Source organism: Odontesthes bonariensis, chromosome 23, assembly GCF_027942865.1.
Source record: "Odontesthes bonariensis isolate fOdoBon6 chromosome 23, fOdoBon6.hap1, whole genome shotgun sequence".
In the NCBI taxonomy this organism is placed as follows: Eukaryota; Metazoa; Chordata; class Actinopteri; order Atheriniformes; family Atherinopsidae; genus Odontesthes; species Odontesthes bonariensis.
Window position 1 is genome coordinate 3,983,944 of NC_134528.1, and position 23,804 is coordinate 4,007,747.

General features: G+C 47.4%; 1 protein-coding gene across 2 annotated transcripts in view; it reads left to right on the top strand.

Moving 5' to 3' along the window:
- The window catches only part of ankfn1a (ankyrin repeat and fibronectin type III domain containing 1a), a 124,088-nt gene that overhangs the window by 38,369 nt on the left and 61,915 nt on the right, over positions 1-23,804 (top strand). For both annotated transcript variants that reach the window (XM_075457329.1, XM_075457330.1), the window contains exon 7: positions 18,978-19,103. In XM_075457329.1, coding sequence (XP_075313444.1) covers positions 18,978-19,103 — 126 coding nt within the window. The remainder of the gene's footprint in view (positions 1-18,977; positions 19,104-23,804) is intronic.

Here is a 23,804-nt window from a genome sequence, read left to right on the forward strand (position 1 = left end):
AGTGTTGGGGTTGGGTTAGTGTTGGGTTAGTGTTGGGTTAGTGTAGGGTTAGGGTTAGTGTTGGGTTAGTTTAGGGTTTGTGTAGGGTTAGGGTAAGTGTTGGGGTTGGGTTAGTGTTGGGTTAGTGTAGGGTTAGTGTTGGGTTAGTGTAGGGTTAGGGTTAGTGTTGGGTTAGTGTAGGGTTAGGGTTAGTGTTGGGTTAGTGTAGGGTTAGTGTTCGGTTAGTGTAGGGTTAGGGTTAGTGTAGGGTTAGTGTTCGGTTAGTGTAGGGTTAGTGTTGGGTTAGTGTAGGGTTAGGGTTAGTGTTGGGTTAGTGTAGGGTTAGTGTTCAGTTAGTGTAGGGTTAGGGTTAGTGTTGGGGTTAGGATAGGGTTAGGGTTAGTGTTGGGTTAGGGTTAGGTTAGGGTTAGTGTAGAGTTAGTGTTACGGTTGGGTTAGGGTTAGGGTTAGTGTTGGGGTAGGGTTAGTGTTAGGGTTAGTGTAGGGTTAGTGTAGGGTTTGGGTTAGGGTTAGTGTAGGGTTAGGGTTAGTGTTGGGGTTAGGTTAGGGTTAGTGTTGGGGTTAGTGTTGGGGTTGGGTTAGTGTAGGGTTAGGGTTAGTGTTGGGGTTAGGTTAGGGTTAGTGTTGGGGTTAGGGTTAGGGTTAGGTTAGGGTTAGTGTTGGGGTTGGGTTAGTGTAGGGTTAGTGTTACGGTTAGGTTAGGGTTAGTGTTGGGGTTGGGTTAGTGTAGGGTTAGTGTTACGGTTGGGGTAGGGTTAGTGTAGGGTTAGGGTTAGTGTTAGGGTTAGTGTTGGGGTTAGTGTAGGGTTAGTGTTAGATAAGGGTTAGGCTTAATGTTGGGTTAGGGTTAGTGTAGGGTTAGTGTTACGGTTGGGGTAGGGTTAGTGTAGGGTTAGTGTTACGGTTGGGGTAGGGTTAGTGTAGGGTTAGGGTTAGTGTTAGGGTTAGTGTTAGGTTAGGGTTAGGGTTAGTGTTAGGGTTAGTGTTGGGGTTAGTGTAGGGTTAGTGTTAGATAAGGGTTAGGCTTAATGTTGGGTTGGGTTAGTGTAGGGTTAGTGTTACGGTTAGGTTAGGGTTAGTGTTGGGGTTGGGTTAGTGTTACGGTTGGGGTAGGGTTAGTGTTAGGGTTAGTGTAGGGTTAGTGTTAGTGTAGGGTTAGTGTTAGTGTAGGGTTAGTGTTACGGTTGGGGTAGGGTTAGTGTAGGGTTAGGGTTAGTGTTAGGGTTAGTGTAGGGTTAGTGTTAGATAAGGGTTAGGGTTAATGTTGGGTTAGGGTTAGTGTAGGGTTAGTGTAGGGTTAGTGTTACGGTTGGGGTAGGGTTAGTGTAGGGTTAGGGTTAGTGTAGGGTTAGGGTTAGTGTTAGGGTTAGTGTAGGGTTAGTGTTAGATAAGGGTTAGGGTTAGTGTAGGGTTAGGGTTAGTGTTGGGGTTAGTGTAGGGTTAGTGTTAGATAAGGGTAAGGGTGAATGTTGGGTTAGGGTTAGTGTAGGGTTAGGGTTTTGTTGTGAGGCCGCTGGAGAAGTTCCAGGTTAGTGTTATTTTCAGGAGTTGTATCATTTCAGAGGCTCTGGTAGAGAATGTTCTCGAGGCCTCAGGTGAGGAGATTTCAGGGATAAAGGCTGATTTATGGTCGTCAACGGAGACGCTCTCCGTCGCTTGCGTGCGTCGGCCAACATTCCTATCTTTCCGTCGAGGAGACGGAGACTCGCGGAGACCGCAAGGGTTGTGATTGGTCGCCTAACGACATCATTTCCAGAATCACTTTTCCGGTTTGGCTCCTTCCTCTCAGAACAACAACACCGCCATTTCTGAAAGAGTTTACTGTGTGTTTGGGCCGTTGGCGTCAGTCATTAGTGCTCATTGATGTGACGGTGCATCTGCCGTAAGATGCTGTATTTTACTCGGGGTTCAGTGAGTGTTTCGGCTCCCTGAGCCTCTGAATCTGAGCAGTTTTCCTGTGAACCGGCAGCTTTATTGATGATAATCATAGTGATTATTGTGACGGGACTCAAACCAGCGCACGCGGCTCCCTCTGCCAGCGTCTCACGTTGGTGAACTTGTGTCTGCGGGCTGAGTCAGGAGGCGACAGACTGGGGAAGCAGAACATTCTGCTACTCCCACGTCTGCGAGGCCGCTCAGTAATTCCGCAGATGTGGTTTCCAGCGAGTGAGCGGCGCCTCGTGGGCTTTGTTGAGCTGTGAGAGTGAGCAGCTTAAAGAAAATGCTGCCACATACAGCACACACACGACAGACATTTAGGGGCCCACGGTAGCTATTAAGAGTAATGGCCTCTGGCTGCTAGTTGCCATGGCAATGGAGAGGAGGAAAGAAAGGCAGGTTGAGTGCAGCTGATGAACGGAGGAGAAAGTGCAAATCTGTCTCCGGTGAGGACAAAAGACGCTCGGTGTGAACACGGTGTCCTCAGTTTGGATGTGAAGCCCTGAGCTGAGAATGATCAGGTGAGAGCAGCAGATTACACTCGCTTTATCTCACCCCCCCACTCATTAAAGCCTCTCTGTGGGGCAGATCTTCATTAAGCATCATCTGCCTCAGCTCATAACTCCGCGGCCATGTTTCCATCCAGCTGTTTGTCTGCACACAGAAGCACAGAACTTTTAAAACTCAAGTAATCAGCTGATACACCAGTTTAAAAACTCAGCTCCCAGTTCGCTGTGGTGTTTCTGAGCTTCACTCATGCTATGCTGCTGGTCCTTATAGACCCGATCAGCCTCATTTCTTTAAATATATCCATAAAAACAGGAAGCAGCTGCAGAGATTCACTGAAACATGTTCCAACATGAACATAAACCCAGAATCTGAGGCAGAACCAGAGTTAGTTCAGCTCTGAGCAGCTTTAAAGTGAATATCTGCAGATGTTTCCATGGTAACAGCTGCAGAGATTCACTGAAACATGTTCCAACATGAACATAAACCCAGAATCTGAGTCAGAACCAGAGTTAGTTCAGTTCTGAGCAGCTTTAAAGTGAATATCTGCAGATGTTTCCATGGTAACAGCAGCAGAGATTCACTGAAACATGTTCCAACATGAACATAAACCCAGAATCTGAGTCAGAACCAGAGTTAGTTCAGTTCTGAGCAGCTTTAAAGTGAATATCTGCAGATGTTTCCATGGTAACGGCTGCAGAGATTCACTGAAACATGTTCCAACATGAACATAAACCCAGAATCTGAGGCAGAACCAGAGTTAGTTCAGTTCTGAGCAGCTTTAAAGTGAATATCTGCAGATGTTTCCATGGTAACAGCTGCAAACAGCTTTACAAAATAAAAGCCTGTGAGCAACAGACTTTTAGAAAATACGGGCGGCCCTGTGCTGCGTGTTGTTCCCCCTCTCTCTGCCCCCTGCTTCCTGTCTCTCTGAACTTTCCATTAAAGGCATAAAACACCCCAAAAATAAACATAATAATAAAAAACCTGCGTTAATGTGTGATAAATAAATAACGAGTTAACTCGCCCAGCCCAAGAAAATACACATTCCTCTGGATCTGGACTCTGGTTCTGGACTCTGGATCAGGGTTAATCTTTAAAGCCACAGAGGGTTTATTGAGTGAAACTGATGGAAATGAGTCTGATTCCAGTTCAAATGAAGAAATGTTTCTCCTTTCTGATACTTTTCAGTCAGAGTTTGAATTTTGGGGTAATGAAATGACTTCAATTCGTGGAAAGATGAATGTGTTTTCTGTCCGTGGAGCTCGTCTGAGTCACGATGTTCTAATCTGAGAGCGTTTTCCATCAGCACATAACTTCTATCTTTAACTGTTGGATGACCTCGGTCGGGTTTGTTCAGTGTTTGAGGACATGAAAGAAGCTTACACAAGCGGCCCTGAGTGAGACAGAAGCTCAAAATCGGGTTGTTCACACAACGAGTCCTGAGCGGCATCAGTCGTGACTGAGAGTTTGAGTCAGAGGCTCATTAGAGGATCTTTGTGTCTTTGTCTCAGCATGGCTCCCACTCTGTGTGCAGCTCTCAGCCTCTAAAGCAGAGCTGCTGCCAGCCAGCTGCAGCAAGGCTTTACTTTCCCATGAAGGCAAGGCTTTACAGCTGCATAAAATCACAAGAAGGCAATAAAATAATTAAAAAAATAAAATAATTAAAAAATAAAATAATTAAAAAATAAATAAATAAATAAATAAATAAAAATTAAAAAACCATTAAAAATAACCATTAATTAATTTAAAAGTGAAGAGTGCAGATAAAATCCTTTATTTTTATTTTATTATATACATTTTTATTTTATTATAAATTTTATTTATAGAGCACAATTCGTACACAAGGTAATTCAAAGTGCTTTACAGCTACATAAAATCACAAGAAGGCAATAAAATCATTGAAAAAAAAAGATAAATGAATAAAAATAAATAATTAAAAATAAAAATAAAAAACCCATTAAAAATAATCATTAATTAATTAATTAATTTAAAAGTGAAGAGTGCAGATAAAATACTTTATTTTTATTTTATTATATAAATTTTATTTATAGAGCACAATTCATACACAAGGTAATTCAAAGTGCTTTACAGCTACATAAAATCATTAAAAATAATTATAATTTAAAAAATAATTAAAAAATTAAAAAAAAACATTAAAAATAATTGTTAATTAATTAATTCAAAAGTGAAGAGTGCAGATAAAATACTTTATTTTTATTTTATTATATAAATTTTTATTTTATTATAAATTTTATTTATAGAACACAATTAGTACACAAGGTAATTCAAAGTGCTTTACAGCTATATAAAATCACAAGAAGGCAATAAAATCATTAAAAATAAAATAAATAAATAAAAAAACATTAAAAATAATCATTAATTAATTAATTTAAAAGTGAAGAGTGCAGATAAAATACTTTCTTTTTATTTTATTATATAGATTTTTATTTTATTATAAATTTTATTTATAGAGCACAATTCGTGAGTCGTGTGATCAGGTGTCTCGATCAGACTCAAACAGCGTTTAAATGACATCAGAACCTGACCCAAAGAGTCTGATGCTGAATGAAATGTCTGTATTTTAAACCCCAGATTTAACCAAAATTTACTGTTGATCCAGCGACACGTTTCCATCCTTTGATCTGGGAACGTTGGTGACCTGAACTGAAGATCATCCCTTTGGACCAGAACTCAGGGAACAGCTTCTGTGTGAAACCTGCTGAGCTGAAGGTTCTGACACCCACCAAGCTTCCAGATCCAGTAAAACTCACTATATCAAAGATCTGATTTCCACCTTATTATGGGACAGAATCAGAGCTGAATGGATCTGCAAAGCCATGCCTTCCACGTTACAAAAATGGCAAACATTTCTTGTTAGAATTCAAGATTTAAACGATCAATCTCACCTTCAGTGAGTTTACATACGTGCATGTGGTGTTGTGTGTGTTTTTTTGGTTGTATTGTTCTTATCGTCTGCAGCCTCTCTGTGACTGATGCGAGTCATTTCCTGGCTGTGGGGAAACTCCCACTCACAGAAGTTGCCTCAGAGCACCCGTGCGCTCTGTTAAAGTCCGTCTGCTCGTCTAAACTGCCGAGTCGTGACAACGCTGCCGCCTCACACAGCCCACAGGAGAAGCTGATGTGCTGATGTGCAGAGCGCCACGCTGAGTCACTGTCAGCAGCAACCACCTGCAACCTGAACACCATCACAGGAGCTGAGCTGCACCAGGAGCTGAGCTGCACCCAGGAGGAGTCCTTTAAAGCTGAAGAGGAGTCCTTTAAAGCTGAGGAGGAGTCCTGTAAAGCTGCATCTTAACTTCCAAAGGAAGAAGAATGTGCTCAGATGAGGCCTGCAGCAAATCAGTTCTTAGGTTGGCAGTTATTCACCTTAATAAGCAGACAGGAAATACTGTTTAAAGGAGAAAAAGGACTTTATGAAGCAGCTTTTACATTCAGCCACAGCCAGGCTGAGTGATATGTGTGGAACTGGGAACATTCCTCCTCCTCCTGATGCTGATAGCAGGATACAGAACAGCAGCTGTTAGCTCTGTGGCTAACGGCCGGCTGGAGTCACAGGGCAGCTGGACTTCTTCTTCTTCAGCTCTCAGCTGAAAGGCTTCTTCACTTCTGAACTGTATGAGCTGAGGGTCGTCCTCCTGGGAAGCTGAGGCCTGAGACCACCTCCATCTCTGTCCTCAGAGTCCCTTTTCCTTCAGATGGAGTCTGGGCCTGAAGCAGACCTGACAGGTGCTGCTCCTGTCCCAGCATGCAACAGGGCGAGGCGTACCTTGTGTTCAGGTGCTCAGACCTCCTCAAATGGCCTCTGAACGAGACCCATGATGCTTAAACTCCTTCCCCTGAGCTTCAGAAACCCTGATGATGGAGAAATAAGGTTCCCAGAGGCCTGGGGAGGAGGCACCTCAGCCAGCAGCCGGAGGTCTGGCCCTGCCAGGCCCCTGGAACCACCAAGGTTTGGCTCCAACCTGCACAGGAGGGGCTATAACGGCGTGGTCCGACGTGGAATCAGCAGCAGCCTGAGATGGAAGCTGATCTATCGCCATGGAGATGCCCTGCTATGATTTGAGATGAGGTCAAAGGGAAAAGGTTGAGGAGCTGTAACCCAGACTCACTGCATCTCCTTCCTTTAACCGGGAACTGGAGAAGAACCTGGGCCCGGGTGCGGTTTTACATTATCTATGACATCATCACAAAGGGCCGAGCTGTCAGGGTCATTCAATCCTAAGTGAACAAAAGAGTCTCCGCCGTGTTATTCATGAGGGTAAAAAGCATTTTTCTTCTGTTTTTCTGCTCTTATGTCACACAGTGGGGTCACATGGCACTGAAAGGATCTGATTATTGGCTGAAAGGATCTGATTATTGGCTGAAAGGATCTGATTATTGGCTGAAAGGATCTGATTATTGGCTGAAAGGAGCAGATTAAGGGCTAAATTACAATAAGAATTAAAGCTGAAAGCAGCTGTATGCAGGAGCGAGATGCGCGCAGCTCTGCCCACACGCACGATACCCTCTACGTACGAGCACATAATAACCCCAATGCGGAGGGGTTTTTGAACATATCTAGGGGGCACCACTGAGCCATTTTGCTCCGTCCACACACGATACCCTTTACATACGTACAAGGTCGTCAGGGTGGACGTGTGTGCCAAGTTTCATGACCTTACGATGATGATAAGGCTTTCAAATCACAAACGCCATCACACGATTTTCACCGCCTGGCCACACCCACACCGTTCAGAGTTTGGAAAAGTTTCCCCATGATTTCCCCCCCCATGTCTTAAGAGTAACCTGGCCAAGTTTGAAGCCTGTACCATTAAATCTGTAGGAGTTCGATCATATGCAGGCGTGGAATCAGGCAAAAATAGCACCAAAACGCACCTTCCATCCAAAATGGCCGCCTTCCTGTGGACGTGGGACCACGGCGGCATGAGACTTTTTTGTGCGTCTGGGCATGATGAATGAGTGTACCGAATTTCGTCGTCCCACGCGAAACTAACCCCATTGCGGGACCATTTTTAAGCATCGTAGGGGGCGCTACAGAGTCAATGAGCGACTCCCAAAAATATAAAGTTTTAGATTCTTTCATGTCGGCAACTGGCAGGTGGTGCTCGCAAAATTTCCTGAGTTTTTGAGCACCTTTTGCAAAGAATAAAAAAAGAAAGAAGGAAAGAAAGAAAGACTCCTACAGATACATTAGTAATGAGTTATTAAGGGTAATTCTCCTTGGATGTATGGCGGTGAATGAATGGGATCAGAGGCACAAAGCGTGTCATACCCCGGTATGATAGGTGGCGCTGTACCCATTCCAGCTGTTGCTAATAGAGCCACTTCCTGTTGACCTCTTCACCACCAACAACAACAGCAAACTCAGGCATTGGAGAAAGATGGAGAACGCAGAGCCAGATGAAGCTACGTCCCTCTACATTTGCTCTGTGATGAGCTGCTTGTTGCACAAACTCGATGCCCAACGGAGCATTCTCCATCGCGTTGTTTGTTTCTTTCTGACGGCGACAACAACAGGAATATCGTCTCCTTTGACTTCCGGGTCACGACCCCGGGAAAACATCTGGAGCATGCGCAGAACGCAAAGTCTGATTCACCACGAGCTTCAGCGTCTACAAGCAGGTTTAGAGTGACTTTCAGCCCAGTTATCTCGGGGTCTGAATCCGATCCGATCCAGTTCTTAGTCAGATTAAGGTGTCTACATGCACTTAATAACTCAGTCTGATTGTAATTAAGCCAATAATCCGATCCTTTCAGGGTCATGTGACCCCACTGATATAAAACACACATTTCCATGTAATTATACATAATTATAGGTTAGCCGGCTCTTTTAAAAGCAGTTATTTTCCCAAGGTGTTTGCCTTCACACTGTCACAGAGTTGAAACGACCTTCCTCCACATTTAAACAGTTCTGGGAGGAAGAGCAGCTTTTTATGGGGCCGGTTTCCTTGGCCTCCCGCTGAGATGTGTTGCCTGTGGCGGGACCCGTTTCACAGCCTTCATTCAGCTCTGCTGAAAACTTTCACCTGTTCTTTACACACAGCTCCAGTAAAAAGGTAGTTTGGCAAGGCATCCTTATTTATACAGCGCATTTCAGATGAAAATGCCTCTTCTGTTTGGTGCTGCAGGAAGAGATTAAAACATCTGTAAATATTTAGATGAGGACACACCAGAGCTGCTTCCTCTCTCCGTCCCTCAGCTCCTCCTCCTCTTCTTCACCTGTTGCTTTCTATGGGAGCCATGGAAACAGTGCGGTCCTGAGGCAGCTCTGAGCCAATCAGCAGCCGCCTCAGCAGAGGTTGGCAGGATGCCGCAGCATTCGTGGCTTCAGATGTTTGCAGTGACTGTTTGTTGGCTGTTTTCCTCTCCGGGCGGCCGCTGCTCAGCCAGGAACCTTCCAGACTCAACAGTTCCAGCCCTCAGGCTGATGTTTTTCTTATCCAGCACAAATGTCACACATAGATCCAACTCAAAATCTCCGCTGAAAAGTCCTGGTTTAGATCCTCATGGTGCAACGCACCAGGGAGACGCCATGTTGCATCATCCATCACCAGAAGCTGTCCGTCTCTTCCTTTCTGACTCAGTTTCAGCTCCTGAAATCTGAGAGTTTGACTGAAACATGAGCCGAGTCTTTATCCAGAAACCTGCAGGAAATCTCCTCAGAGCGTTGATCCAGACATGTGACACCGTTTAACAGACACAAACCTGGCAGAGAATAAACCTGCAGAGGGAAAGGTCCCATCAGGGTGCTTTCAGTTTGAGCATCACGAGTGTTTTAGAAGCATTTACAGAAATTCTGTCCCAGAGATCCTGACATGGACGCCACTCACGTGTTGGAATAGCTCGAACCGGATTTGGTTTGTGTGAACTGCTCCTTTAGTGCTCAGCAGGGTCGGAGAGGTCGGTAGTTTTCCACCGGCGCTAAAGAGGAGCGACGAGCAGGTGGAGAAGGTGGAGAACTGAAGGCTTCGACCGAAAATTTCAACAAATCCTGAGACGGGAGCTCTGTGGGAGCAAAAAAATCCAGTTGGTGGAATGAAAGGAAAACTAGATATTTCACTTTTGTGCGATTTGTAAAAGAGAGAACAGATCATGAGCTGATGGTAGAAGATACAGCCAACAGACTGGCGTGGCATCTTCAGGAGGGGGCAGCTGAGACTGGCGTGGCATCTTCAGGAGGGGGCAGCTAAGACTGGCGTGGCATCTTCAGGAGGTGGCAGCTGAGACTGGCGTGGCATCTTCAGGAGGTGGCAGCTAAGACTTGCGTGGCATCTTCAGGAGGGGGCAGCTAAGACTTGCGTGGCATCTTCAGGAGGGGGCAGCTGAGACTGGCGTGGCATCTTCAGGAGGGGGCAGCTAAGACTGGCGTGGCAGCAAAGGCTGGCGTGGCATCTTCAGGAGGGGGCAGCTAAGACTGGCGTGGCATCTTCAGGAGGTGGCAGCTGAGACTGGCGTGGCATCTTCAGGAGGTGGCAGCTAAGACTTGCGTGGCATCTTCAGGAGGGGGCAGCTAAGACTGGCGTGGCATCTTCAGGAGGTGGCAGCTGAGACTGGCGTGGCATCTTCAGGAGGTGGCAGCTAAGACTTGCGTGGCATCTTCAGGAGGTGGCAGCTAAGACTGGCGTGGCATCTTCAGGAGGTGGCAGCTGAGACTGGCGTGGCATCTTCAGGAGGTGGCAGCTAAGACTTGCGTGGCATCTTCAGGAGGTGGCAGCTAAGGCTTGTGTGGCATCTTCAGGAGGTGGCAGCTAAGGCTGGCGTGGCATCTTCAGGAGGGGGCAGCTAAGACTTGTGTGGCATCTTCAGGAGGTGGCAGCTAAGGCTGGCGTGGCATCTTCAGGAGGTGGCAGCTAAGACTTGCGTGGCATCTTCAGGAGGTGGCAGCTAAGACTTGTGTGGCATCTTCAGGAGGTGGCAGCTAAGACTGGCGTGGCATCTTCAGGAGGGGGCAGCTAAGACTGGCGTGGCATCTTCAGGAGGTGGCAGCTAAGGCTGGCGTGGCATCTTCAGGAGGTGGCAGCTAAGACTGGCGTGGCATCTTCAGGAGGGGGAAGCTAAGACTGGCGTGGCATCTTCAGGAGGGGGAAGCTAAGACTGGCGTGGCAGCTAAGGCTGGCGTGGCATCTTCAGGAGGGGGAAGCTAAGACTGGCGTGGCATCTTCAGGAGGTGGCAGCTAAGGCTGGCGTGGCATCTTCAGGAGGTGGCAGCTAAGGCTGGCGTGGCATCTTCAGGAGATGGCAGCTAAAACTGGCGAGGCATCTTCAGGAGGTGGCAGCTAAAACTGGCGTGGCATCTTCAGGAGGTGGCAGCTAAAACTGGCGTGGCATCTTCAGGAGGTGGCAGCTAAGACTGGCGAGGCATCTTCAGGAGGTGGCAGCTGAGACTGGCGTGGCATCTTCAGGAGGTGGCAGCTAAAACTGGCGTGGCATCTTCAGGAGGGGGCAGCTAAGGCTGGCGTGGCATCTTCAGGAGGTGGCAGCTAAAACTGGCGAGGCATCTTCAGGAGGTGGCAGCTAAAACTGGCGTGGCATCTTCAGGAGGTGGCAGCTAAAACTGGCGTGGCATCTTCAGGAGGTGGCAGCTAAAACTGGCGTGGCATCTTCAGGAGGTGGCAGCTAAGACTGGCGTGGCATCTTCAGGAGGTGGCAGCTAAAACTGGCGTGGCATCTTCAGGAGGTGGCAGCTAAAACTGGCGTGGCATCTTCAGGAGGTGGCAGCTAAGGCTGGCGTGGCATCTTCAGGAGGTGGCAGCTAAAACTGGCGTGGCATCTTCAGGAGGTGGCAGCTAAGACTGGCGTGGCATCTTCAGGAGGTGGTAGCTGAGACTGGCGTGGCATCTTCAGGAGGGGGAAGCTAAGACTGGCGTGGCATCTTCAGGAGGGGGAAGCTAAGACTGGCGTGGCAGCTAAGGCTGGCGTGGCATCTTCAGGAGGGGGAAGCTAAGACTGGCGTGGCATCTTCAGGAGGTGGCAGCTAAGGCTGGCGTGGCATCTTCAGGAGGTGGCAGCTAAGGCTGGCGTGGCATCTTCAGGAGATGGCAGCTAAAACTGGCGAGGCATCTTCAGGAGGTGGCAGCTAAAACTGGCGTGGCATCTTCAGGAGGTGGCAGCTAAGACTGGCGAGGCATCTTCAGGAGGTGGCAGCTGAGACTGGCGTGGCATCTTCAGGAGGTGGCAGCTAAAACTGGCGTGGCATCTTCAGGAGGTGGCAGCTAAGGCTGGCGTGGCATCTTCAGGAGGTGGCAGCTAAAACTGGCGTGGCATCTTCAGGAGGTGGCAGCTAAGACTGGCGTGGCATCTTCAGGAGGTGGTAGCTGAGACTGGCGTGGCATCTTCAGGAGGTGGTAGCTGAGACTGGCGTGGCATCTTCAGGAGGTGGCAGCTAAGGCTGGCGTGGCATCTTCAGGAGGTGGCAGCTGAGACTGGCCTGGCATCTTCAGGAGGTGGCAGCTTGAGAGCACAAACTCCTGACCTTTTCTATTGAAAAAAGAAAAGCAAAACTTAAAAGTCACAAAAGAACTGAAGCAAAATGAGCACCTTCAAAGGCCAACGTTACTACATGATGGTGTGCAACGATCTGGTGACGAGAGGTGGAGAGACTGGAGCTTAAAAACCAGGGAAACCAGATGATCCACAGGTGCAGATCATGACACCATCGCCACCAGTCACAGAAGCAGACCGCTGACCATAGACATCCTGAGGTGTTCCCTGGCCCGATGGGGTGTGTAACCCCTCCAGTGAGTTCTGGATCTGCCCCGGGGGGCAGTTTTACCTGAATAACCAAAGCAGGAGCTGTGTCCACACTGTTTGCAGAAGCTTGAGCTGGTTTACGCGAGTCCAAGCGTGTGTTTTCTCCTGAGTGACGGACAGATTAGACATTAATCTGCTGCTGTGGTTTCCTGCTGCTCACACATTTCACTCTCTGCTATTTAACCAATCATCATTACGGCGACACCGTGGGCAGAGCTAAATGTGGACCAACACACACCGACCTCACATGTACAACTTCCTGTGTGAAGAAGCAGCTGCTGTGACAGATAAGCACAACAAAAGGGTTCGAACAGACCAACAGGTTTGCGTCGTCCTCCTGCTCTTTGTCTGAACTACAGAAAGGATCCCACTGCTCTGCTGCCTCTCATCCCTGCATCACTTCACCGAACCAGCTGATGGATCCAAGGAGGATGAAGTAAAGCACTGAAGCTGGGCTTTAAAACGTTTGAACACAGGAAAACATGAATATAAAGAGACTCTGTTAGTCCAAGATAAGAGTCATCATTAAATAAGACAGAACGCCATATTTGTTCAGTCTTTTTCTAACTTTAACCTTTAACATGCTAACTGAGGCCTGCAGAGTCTGAGATGTAGCTCTTGGGTTTCTGACCTTGGGGTGACCTTTAACCTTTAACATGCTAACTGAGGCCTGCAGAGTCTGAGATGTAGCTCTTGGGTTTCTGACCTTGGGGTAACCTTTAACCTTTAACATGCTGACTGAGGCCTGCAGAGTCTGAGATGTAGCTCTTGGGTTTCTGACCTTGGGGTGACCTTTAACCTTTAACATGCTGACTGAGGCCTGCAGAGTCTGAGATGTAGCTCTTGGGTTTCTGACCTTGGGGTGACCTTTAACCTTTAACATGCTAACTGAGGCCTGCAGAGTCTGAGATGTAGCTCTTGGGTTTCTGACCTTGGGGTGACCTTGCTGGGACGTCCTCTCCTGGGCAGATTGACAGCTGTCCTGATTGTTTTCCATTTGTGAACAATCTTTCTCTCTGTAGAACGATGGACTCCAGATAGTTTGGAAACGACCTTATAACCCTTCCCAGATTGAAAGCTGGAAGGGTTCACTTAGTTTTTCACACGGTCTCAAATCTCCACTGATGGTGTCACCTGAGCATTTCTGAGGGAGGCGGATCAGTAAATAAACACATTTTTCTGTGGCGTCCAGCAGCCTTTCAGCTGGATCAGCGCTGCCGTCAGCCTCCGTGTTTGTTTTAGCGCTACAACATTTGTCTCAGTTGGGGTTCTCGCAAGCCGTTTGCCTCCCGTAACGATTCAGATCACAAAAGGCTGCTGCTGTTTGAGGACCGGAGGGAAAACGCCGTCAGGTTCCCGACACAAAGAGCAGGAGGTGTTTCATTTGAAGGGACGTGCTGACCAGAGCATGCTCCTACTTTCACTGGATAAACTGCAAACCGATGGAGTCATTGATCAACTTAAACAGCAAACATTCAGTGTAAGCTGAATAGAGCTGAATATTTTCACTGAATCAAACCTTTTCTCCATGGATCCTGTTTGGACTGGGAATAAGTTAACAAGCAGCACATTCCACATGGCAGCTGAGAGCCACCTTTCCTGCAATTATTCATTTTAATGTCGTAGAAATAAAACTGCTTGTTTTTTTGCGTGATGACACGAGATATCGTCCCTTTGTCTTCTCATGGCTTCAACAGGACGTTGGTGAAGGGTTCATTTCTGTCCGTCTGTACAGACGCCGTCATGCTGCTGTGCAGAGTTACGTCTTGTTTACCTGCGATACCTGTTTTTACCTGCGTTAGCTGTGTTTACCTGCGTTAGCTGTGTTTACCTGCGTTAGCTGTGTTTACCTGCGTTAGCTGTGTTTACCTGCGTTAGCTGTGTTTACCTACGTTAGCTGTGTTTACCTGCGTTAGCTGTGTTTACCTGCGTTAGCTGTGTTTACCTGCGTTAGCTGTGTTTACCTGAGTTAGCTGTGTTTACCAACGTTAGCTGTGTTTACCTGCGTTAGCTGTGTTTACCTGCGTTAGCTGTGTTTACCTGCGTTAGCTGTGTTTACCTGCATTAGCTGTGTTTACCTGCCTTAGCTGTGTTTACCTGCATTAGCTGCACTAGCACCGTAACTAGCACTATAATGAACATCATAACTAGCACCATAACTCTGTAACAAGCACTATAATGAGCACCGTAACTAGCACTGTAACTAGCACCATAATAAGCACTGTAACTACCACCGTAACTAGCACCATAACTAGCCCTGTAACTAGCACTATAATGAGCACTGTAACTAGCACTGTAACTAGCACTATAATAAGCACTGTAACTACCACCATAACTAGCACCATAACTAGCCCTGTAACTAGCACTATAATGAGCACTGTAACTAGCACTGTAACTAGCACTATAATAAGCACTGTAACTACCACCATAACTAGCACCATAACTAGCCCTGTAACTAGCACTATAATGAACATCGTAACTAGCACAATAACTATGTAACAAGCACTATAATGAGCATCGTAACTAGCACCATAACTCTGTAACAAGCACTATAATGAGCACCGTAACTAGCACTGTAACTAGCACCGTAACAAGAACTGTAACTACCACCGTAACTAGCACCATAACTAGCCCTGTAACTAGCACTATAATGAGCACTGTAACTAGCACTGTAACTAGCACTATAATGAACATCGTAACTAGCACAATAACTATGTAACAAGCACTATAATGAGCATCGTAACTAGCACCATAACTCTGTAACAAGCACTATAATGAGCATCGTAACTAGCACCATAACTCTGTAACAAGCACTATAATGAGCACCGTAACTAGCACTGTAACTAGCACCGTAACAAGAACTGTAACTACCACCGTAACTAGCACCATAGCTAGCCCTGTAACTAGCACCATAATTAACACTGTAACGAGCACTATAACTAGCACTGTAACTAGCACTATAATAAGCACTGTAACTACCACCGTAACTAGCACCATAACTAGCCCTGTAACTAGCACTATAATGAACATCGTAACTAGCACAATAACTATGTAACAAGCACTATAATGAGCACTGTAACTAGCACCATAACTATCACTGTAATTAGCACCATAACAAGCACCGTAACTAGAACTGTAACTAGCACCATAACTAGCACCATAATTAACACTGTAACTAGCACTATAATGAGCACCGTAACTAGCACTGTAACTAGCACCATAACTAGCACCATAATTAACACTGTAACTAGCACTATAATGAGCACCGTAACTAGCACTGTAACTAGCACCATAACTAGCCCTGTAACTAGCACTGTAATGAGCACCATAACTAGCCCTTTAACTAGCACCATAACTAGCACTGTAACTACCACCGTAACTAGAACCATAACTAGCCCTGTAACTAGCACTATAATGAGCACCGTAAGTAGCACCATAACTAGCCCTGTAACTAGCACCATAACTAGCCCTGTAACTAGCACCATAACTAGCACTGCAACTAGCACTATGATGAGCACCGTAAGTAGCACCATAACTACCACTGTAACTACCACTGTAACTAGCACCATAACTAGCACTGCAACTACCACCGTAACTAGCACCATAACTAGACCTGTAACTAGCACCATAACTAGCACTGCAACTAGCACTGTAACTACCACCGTAGCTAGCACCATAACTAGCACTATAATGAGCACCGTAACTAGCACCATAACTAGCACTGCAACTAGCACTATAATGAGTACCGTAACTAGCACTGCAACTAGCACTATGATGAGCACTGTAACTAGCACCATAACTAGCACTGCAACTACCACCGTAACTAGCACCATAACTAGCCCTGTAACTAGCACCATAACTAGCGCTGCAACTAGCACTATAATGAGCACCGTAACTAGCACCATAACTAGCAATTTAACTAGCACTGTTCTGTTGAGATAATGACTTTTAGAATTTTTCATGAGCCGAGTCTCGGGTCGACTGGAATTAGCTGGATCAGCTTTTCTGCAGCCGAATGTCTTTAATTTATTTTAAACTGCTGTGAAAGGAAAATATAAACAAGATTCCATCTTTTTTTCTCTACTTTACCACTAACCCTTACCCTAAATGCATAAACTAAATAAAATTATTTTCTTTGCAAATTACTTTGAAATTTTTTTATCTTTTTGTCCACTTTAGGGGAAAAGATGATTTCCTCTGGTTAGAAAAATAAATAAAAAACCTTTTCTCAGTCGTAAAAATGAGAAATGATCTTCAAATAATTAAATTTTATTGGATCCTGTTGCTTCTGATATTTTGATCTGCTGAGTCATTTTTTAAAGAAAGACAGATGACTGTTCATGAATGAATTAGGTTGTGGTGGCAGCCAGGTGCAGATGCTGCATAAAAACACAGTAAAACAGCATTAAATGGATCAGATTAAATAAAATATGCATGAAACACGTGAAAATGAGGTGACAGAGTGGACTACATGTGATTCAGCCAACAGTTTCTCAGTTTGGTGACTTAAAGGATCCATTTTCATCACTTTTTGTGCTTTTCTGACCATACACGAGTGTAATTTATTTATTTCTGGACTCCTGTTGGTCAAACCAAACTGATTGTTCAGATCAGATAAGAATCCGTTCTGATCCGCTGGTTTTTGCTGCAGCGCCTCGGCTTCCTGCCGAGCTCCAGCCTCACCTCCTCACACCGTCGGCCCCTTTTGTTCGCCGCCGCCCCTCCTCCATCACATCTACATGCCGAGTGTGCGCGTGTGTGTGTGTGTGAGCTCAGTGATTCCTCACAAGCTGCACACACTCATCTCAAACATCCCTGTGTCATCATGTCTCCTCCCCCTGCCTCCACTCTGTGTGTCGGCGTGTGCGCTGCCACTCGTGTGCGTGCCGATGCGCTCGGCGGTGAACAGGTGTTCCCTGCGCTCAGCCCGAGCTCCGCGTTAGACAGACGCTCGCGCGGCTTTAAGCCCAGGACGGAGCCTCGCATCTGGGGGGCGGCAGCGGCAGCAGTCCCTCTCCGGAGATGATCCGGAGCTCCGGAGAAGCAGCAGCAGGCGGGAGGCAGCAGGTGGGAGGCTGAACCCAGAGAGGCTGAACCCAGAGAGGCTGAACCCAGAGAGGCTGAACCCAGAGAGGCTGAACCCAGAGCAGGAGGCTTGGACGCCGGGACAGATCTGCTGCTGAAGAAGTTGTTGAACAGCTCTGACAGGTGTCTCCTGTGAGCCTGAGTCCCGTTTCCTGGGTTCTGCTCCAGGATTGTCAGATCCAGGTGAGCCGGAATCCAGCCCGATCCGAGTTGGAATCCAGCCCGATCCGAACTGGGATCCAGCACGATCTGAGTTGGGATCCAGCCCGATCCGAGTTGGGATCCAGCCCGATCCGAGTTGGGATCCAGCCCGATCCGAGTTGGGATCCAGCCCGATCCGAGTTGGGATCCAGCCCGATCTGAGCTGGGATCCAGCCCAATCCAAACTGGGATCCAGCCCAATCTGAGTTGGAATCCAGCCCATCCGAACTGGGATCCAGCACGATCTGAGTTGGGATCCAGCCCGATCCGAGTTGGGATCTGAGCTGGGATCCAGCCCGATCCGAGTTGGGATCCAGCCCGATCCGAGTTGGAATCCAGCCCGATCCAAACTGGGATCCAGCACGATCTGAGTTGGGATCCAGCCCGATCCGAGCTGGGATCTGAGCTGGGATCCAGCCCGATCCGAGTTGGGATCCAGCCCGATCCGAGTTGGGATCCAGCCCGATCCGAGTTGGAATCCAGCCCGATCCGAGTTGGGATCTGAGCTGGGATCCAGCCCGATCCGAGTTGGGATCCAGCCCGATCCGAGTTGGGATCCAGCCCGATCTGAGTTGGGATCCAGCCCGATCCGAGTTGGGATCCAGCCCGATCTGAGCTGGGATCTGAGCTGGGATCTGAGCCGGGATCTAAGCCGGGATCTGAGCTGGGATCTGAGCTGGGACCTGAGCCGGGATCTGAGCTGGGATCTGAGCTGGGACCTGAGCCGGGATCTGAGCTGGGACCTGAGCCGGAATCTGAGCCGGGATCTGAGCTGGGATCTGAGCCGGGATCTGAGCTGGGATCTGAGCCGGGATCTGAGCTGGGATCTGAGCTGGGATCTGAGCTGGGATCTGAGCTGGGATCTGAGCTGGGATCTGAGCTGGGATCTGAGCCGGGATCTGAGCCGGGATCTGAGCTGGGATCTGAGCTGGGATCTGAGCTGGGATCTGAGCCGGGATTTGAGCTGGGATCTGAGCCGGGATCTGAGCTGGGATCTGAGCTGGGATCTGAGCTGGGATCTGAGCTGGGATCTGAGCCGGGATCTGAGCCGGGATCTGAGCTGGGATCTGAGCTGGGATCTGAGCTGGGATCTGAGCTGGGATCTGAGCTGGGATCTGAGCTGGGATCTGAGCCGGGATTTGAGCCGGGATCTGAGCCGGGATCTGAGCCGGGATCTGAGCTGGGATCTGAGCCGGGATCTGAGCTGGGATCTGAGCTGGGATCTCTGAGTTGGGATCCAGCCTGATCTGAGCTGGACGTCTTCTCCTGGTTATGGTGTTTGCTGCAGTCCTGCGTCTGTGTCGTGTGTTCTCTGTGGAATCTATGAGATCCCTCTTGGTTTCCAGGTGTTATTCTTCTTTGCTCAGTGAGTGTAGGAGGATGCCAGCTGGCAGAACTCGGGGAACTCGTCTTCTTATTCTTACTCACATCTTTCCTCTGGCTCACGGATGGTTTCTGTGTTTGTGCGTCAGGTCGGACAGTAAGATCCACCGACTGGCCCAGAGGTGGAACCAGAGGGCGGCGGGGGATGCTCTGATCCGGGAGCTGAAGCCGCTGTGTTACACGGGAATCCCTCGATCCTCACTCAGCCTGGACAGGTGAACACACACACTCACACACAGCTGCTGTTTGGGTGGATGAGCGCATACCTGGATGGAGAGAATTGATTTTCAGCCAATAGGATGAGGACACGATGGTCAAGCAGCTGATTTATTTGCTGTTAACGTTGTGTTATGATGTTTATTCTTATTAAACCGTTAAAAATGTGGCGTCTGGTGGTTAAACGTTCCGCTCGTTGTTCGTTCCCGACATGAACGGTTCTGGTTCAGGCCTCCTTTCACTGGAAAAAATGCCCCTCCAAAAATAAGTAAGAAAAACAACAAATAAAAGACGTTTTTGCTTGAAATAAGCAAAAAAATCTGCCAATGGAACTAGTGAAAATCGGCTTGTCAAGATTTCTTGAAATAAAATGTGATATTTAGGACTTTTGAGTTATAAGTGATCTTGAAATTACCTTAAAAAACCTCTTCAAATGGAAAAAAAAAGCTTGTTTCATATGAAATCCAACTCAAAACAATTTGTTTTCAAGACTTTTTCATTTAACAAGATATTCCAGATGTATTGTCTTCAAACAAGTCCCTATATCTGGCTGAAATAGTACTTGTTAGGCAGTTGTGTCTGATATTAAGTGTAATGAGATATTTTAACTATAAATGAGACAAATATACTTGGTAAGACTTGGATTTTTTCCAGCGTTCTTTCTGTTTGCTTCCAAGCAGCCAGACGTGACCCGTGTCTGAATGACTGAATTCTGTAGCTTTAACAGATTAATAAACACATTTAATCGTATACAAACACACATGTTAACCAGGGTGTCCCAACGTCACGATATTACAACCAGAATCCAACTTTTCCTGCAGTCTCACCAGCTTGTTTGAGCTTCGGTTTGTTCATAGAGAAGAAATACCGCCTTAAATTACTCTGAATGTTACATCAGTCCATCACCAAAAAAAGAGACTTTTACAGAGAAACGATGGTATCTGCCCCAGGAGCTCTAAAGTGAACGTCCTCCACCGATGGACCCCCCCCAGCTGTCCGGCATGGGGGTGGGAGCATCATAGTTTGGGCTCGTGTTGCAGCCGGTGACACAGAGAAGATTTCACTGCAGGAGGAAGAAGATGAGGAAGATGAGGAAGATGTTTCCCCTCCCTGCCTGTCCACACAAACATGGACAGATGTCACATGGAAACAGCTGAGAATCCAAGCAGGAACAGCCTGTTGGGTGCTGCTGACAGTGTTTACCAGCTGTGATACCTGCGTTACTACGGTAACCGTGAGCTCAACCACTGTGGAAACTCAATCGGTCATTAATTAACTTCGGGCCTTTTGGGAATCAGGTCAACTTTCACTGCCTCGACTTTCCCAGAAACAAGATTTCAAAGCTGGAGGCGCCTAAACGTTTGCACACCGTAGTCGTCATGTGACCAACGGGCGTGGAACTGATGGCACCAAAGATGGTCGACTGTGTGAGAAACGTCTTTGGCTGTGTTCGAAACCGCCTACTACATACTACATACTACATACTACATACCACATACTCATCGATCAGACAGTATGCACAGCGTTTACCCACAATGCATTTCGCTCCTGCCCGAGCCGAAATCAGCCGGCCTGAAGCTGATTTCCCTTAAGCTCTAAACTCTGTAAACTTTAGCAACATTTGAAACATTTTCAGGAGAGAAAGTAGTCGTTTAGATCCCCAACGTGTTGAAAACCTGACAAAATACCGGCTATTTACAATTTTGTTCCCACGAATTCGGCGCTACTAAAGCTAGCCGCAGTGAGCTAACGCACTTCCGGTTATTTTCACAAAATAAAATACCTGTTGCCTTTTATCATAGGGAAAGCCATTACCATACAATTGGTGCTTTTGTTTTGAAAACAGGAAGTGAACCTACCCTCGTTGTAGCTAGCTTGAAACTGCCGTTTTGACAGGAAATGACGATCGGCGACATCACGTTACGTTGCATCTTGGGTAGTTTGAGTATGAGTAGTAACCTCATGATGCATACCCAACATTTAGGAGAATCTAGTATGCATCCGGGAACTTAAAAAAAGTTAAAGTTAGTATGAGTAGTAGGAGAAGTAGGCGGTTTCGAACACAGCCTTTGTCTCTGATTTAAGAACCAAAGGTGTAAGAAAGGAGACCCCAGCTGAGGTGTTGACTACAGTTCCCAGGATGCATCAGTCTCCAGTGTCCAATCGCTGAGAATCTAGCGCTCATTCAGCGGTTTGAATTTCAGATCGATCCATCAGCTGAGGTGGGATGAAGCTCCGTCACCATGGCAACCACCGCAGAGGATTATGGGTGTTGTGGTGTTCGGGCTTATTTTTCTGAGTGACGGTCTTAAAGTGAACGTCTGGTGTGTCGGCCCGAACTACGCTTCAGCTGAACGCCAGTTTCACATCAGCCAATCAGAGGCTCCCGTGTGCCACCGGAGAAAGACTTCCAGATCTGGATTTAGATCTGGATTCAGATCTGGATTTAGATCTGGATTCAGATCTGGATTTAGATCTGGATTCAGATCTGGATTCAGATCCAGATTTGGACAAAGTGGTGAAAGGTTTCCTGTCTGTATTTTTCCAGACGAATGTCAGAAAGCTTCATTTTTTAACAGGCAGCTTATTTCCCTGCACAGCGAGCAGCAGCCTCTGATGTCTGGAAGGTGTCCTTCACCCGATAAAGTAACTCAATAAAATCTGTTTTACAGAAGCTTTCTGAAATAAAAAGCTCTCTTTAAACTGGGAAAACAGAAAAGTCTAAAAGTCTGTCTCCAACTGAAAGCTTTGGTGTCCAAAAAGGTGGAGCTGAGGACATTTAGCTCACAGAGCAGGTGGAGCAGGTGGAGCAGAGCTCTGTGGGAATCAGGTGCTGAGGACACCGTGTGTTTCCTCTTTATCATCTCCAGGAGTTTAATTGTCTCACAGGCTGAAGGAGCTCAGGGCAGATCCGGTGGAAGTGGCTGTTTGGGGGGAAGACTCAGGGTTTCAGGGTTGGAATTAGGTGAAGGTGGAGGTGGAGGTGAAGGTCGTGAGGGTCGCGCTCAGCCTGACGGAGTGTCGTGTGCAGATAAAACAGCGCTGTTATCTGAGCTGCTGCAGGCTGAGTCAGGTCTGAGCTGCAGAGCATTTAATCAGGTTTAAGGGTCTGAATCATTCCCTGAATTCTGCCTCTGAAACATGAGGAAGAGTCTGTTTTACGTCTGAAAGAAACTCCACCAAAGAGTCTTTCTCTTCTTTGTGTTGCTGATATCAGAAAACTAGAAAAGTGTTATTGATTATTTCCACTAATGGAGCCACTGCGGCCAGAAAAGGAAATAAATCCATGAAAACAGGAGCTGCTGCATGAACCAAACCTGCCAACATATATGTAATCAAGGTTTCATTCAAATCCAGAGGAGTCAGATGAGGTGGCTCGGGCATCTGGTTAGGATGCCTCCTGGACGCCTCCCCGGTGAGGTGTTCCGGGCCCGTCCCACTGGGAGGAGACCCCGGGGAAGACGCCTCGGGGTCCCCCCAGAGGAGCTGGAAGAAGTGGCCGGGGACAGGGACGCCTGGGTTTCTCTGCTCAAGCTGCTGCCCCCGCGACCCGATCCCCGGAGAAGATGATGGATGGATGGATGGATGGATGGACTGATGGATGGATGGGTGGATGGATGGATGGATGGTATTGAAACTCTGATGGCACAGAAAAACTTCCATACTTTTCTCCACGTGAAAGCCTCTGGATCCGTCAGCATCTCTGTTCTATAACAGCCACAGAGACACTGGTCGGTTTTCTTTGAATTTCTCTGTTTCCAAGCAGATTCAGCCCCGAGCCATTAAGCCCCGGTTAGCCTCTAATGTGATGACAGTAACGCACAGTGCAGCGCAGGACAGCCAATCAGCGGTCAGGTGAAGCCTGGGAACGCTGCAGGTGTGCTGCCTGCTGCTTGGTGTGAAGTTATTATCTGTGCCTACCAGCTCTAAACAGCACCAGGGACTCAGACTGCTGTGACTCACAGAGAAAACATGGAGTCAGTGTTTCTGGAGGGAGTTTGGCACTTTGAGTGGGAGTGTGATGCTCTGAGGAAGCATCAGTGGCTCTTCAGTGGGGCTGCAGCATCAAGTACTCTGTCGGTTAATCCAGTAATCGGATAATAAATACTTACAATAATCACTGCTTAGATGAGAGGAATGTGCATTATAAACCAGGCTGGGTGATATGTTAATAAACATATTTATCTCCAAACATCCCTCCTCCTGGTTCTGATAACAGGACTACAGAACAGCAGCTGTTAGCTCTGCAGCTAACATCCAGCTGTGCTAACATCTGTTAGTTTCTCTCCTCTTGTTTTCTCTGCTTTCATAAACTGTGTTTTAAAAGATGCAGAAATATTCAGATGGAAAAGTGACAGCGTCCTGTTGATTGTTGGGAGAATACAGCCCCCCCCCCAAATGATCTGACTGAATGGAGACCTGCAGGAACTGGTGTTACATCCACAGGCCCTGGACCCCTGGCTCAGGGAGTCCAGACCCAGTCCGGTTACTGTAGCCAGACGTGTCGGTGTCACTTCGTGTGTTTCATCTGCTGAATGTGTTGCAGCCAATGTTCCCTCTAATTTTTCATGTGTCTGGGCATACACACCAGCTCCCTGAGCACACTGAGGACCACTGTGAGCATCATCAGATGTGCACGCTGTGGCCACACACCAGCATCACACCTGTTCAAACCCTTGGATCATAGCAAGTTACATGGC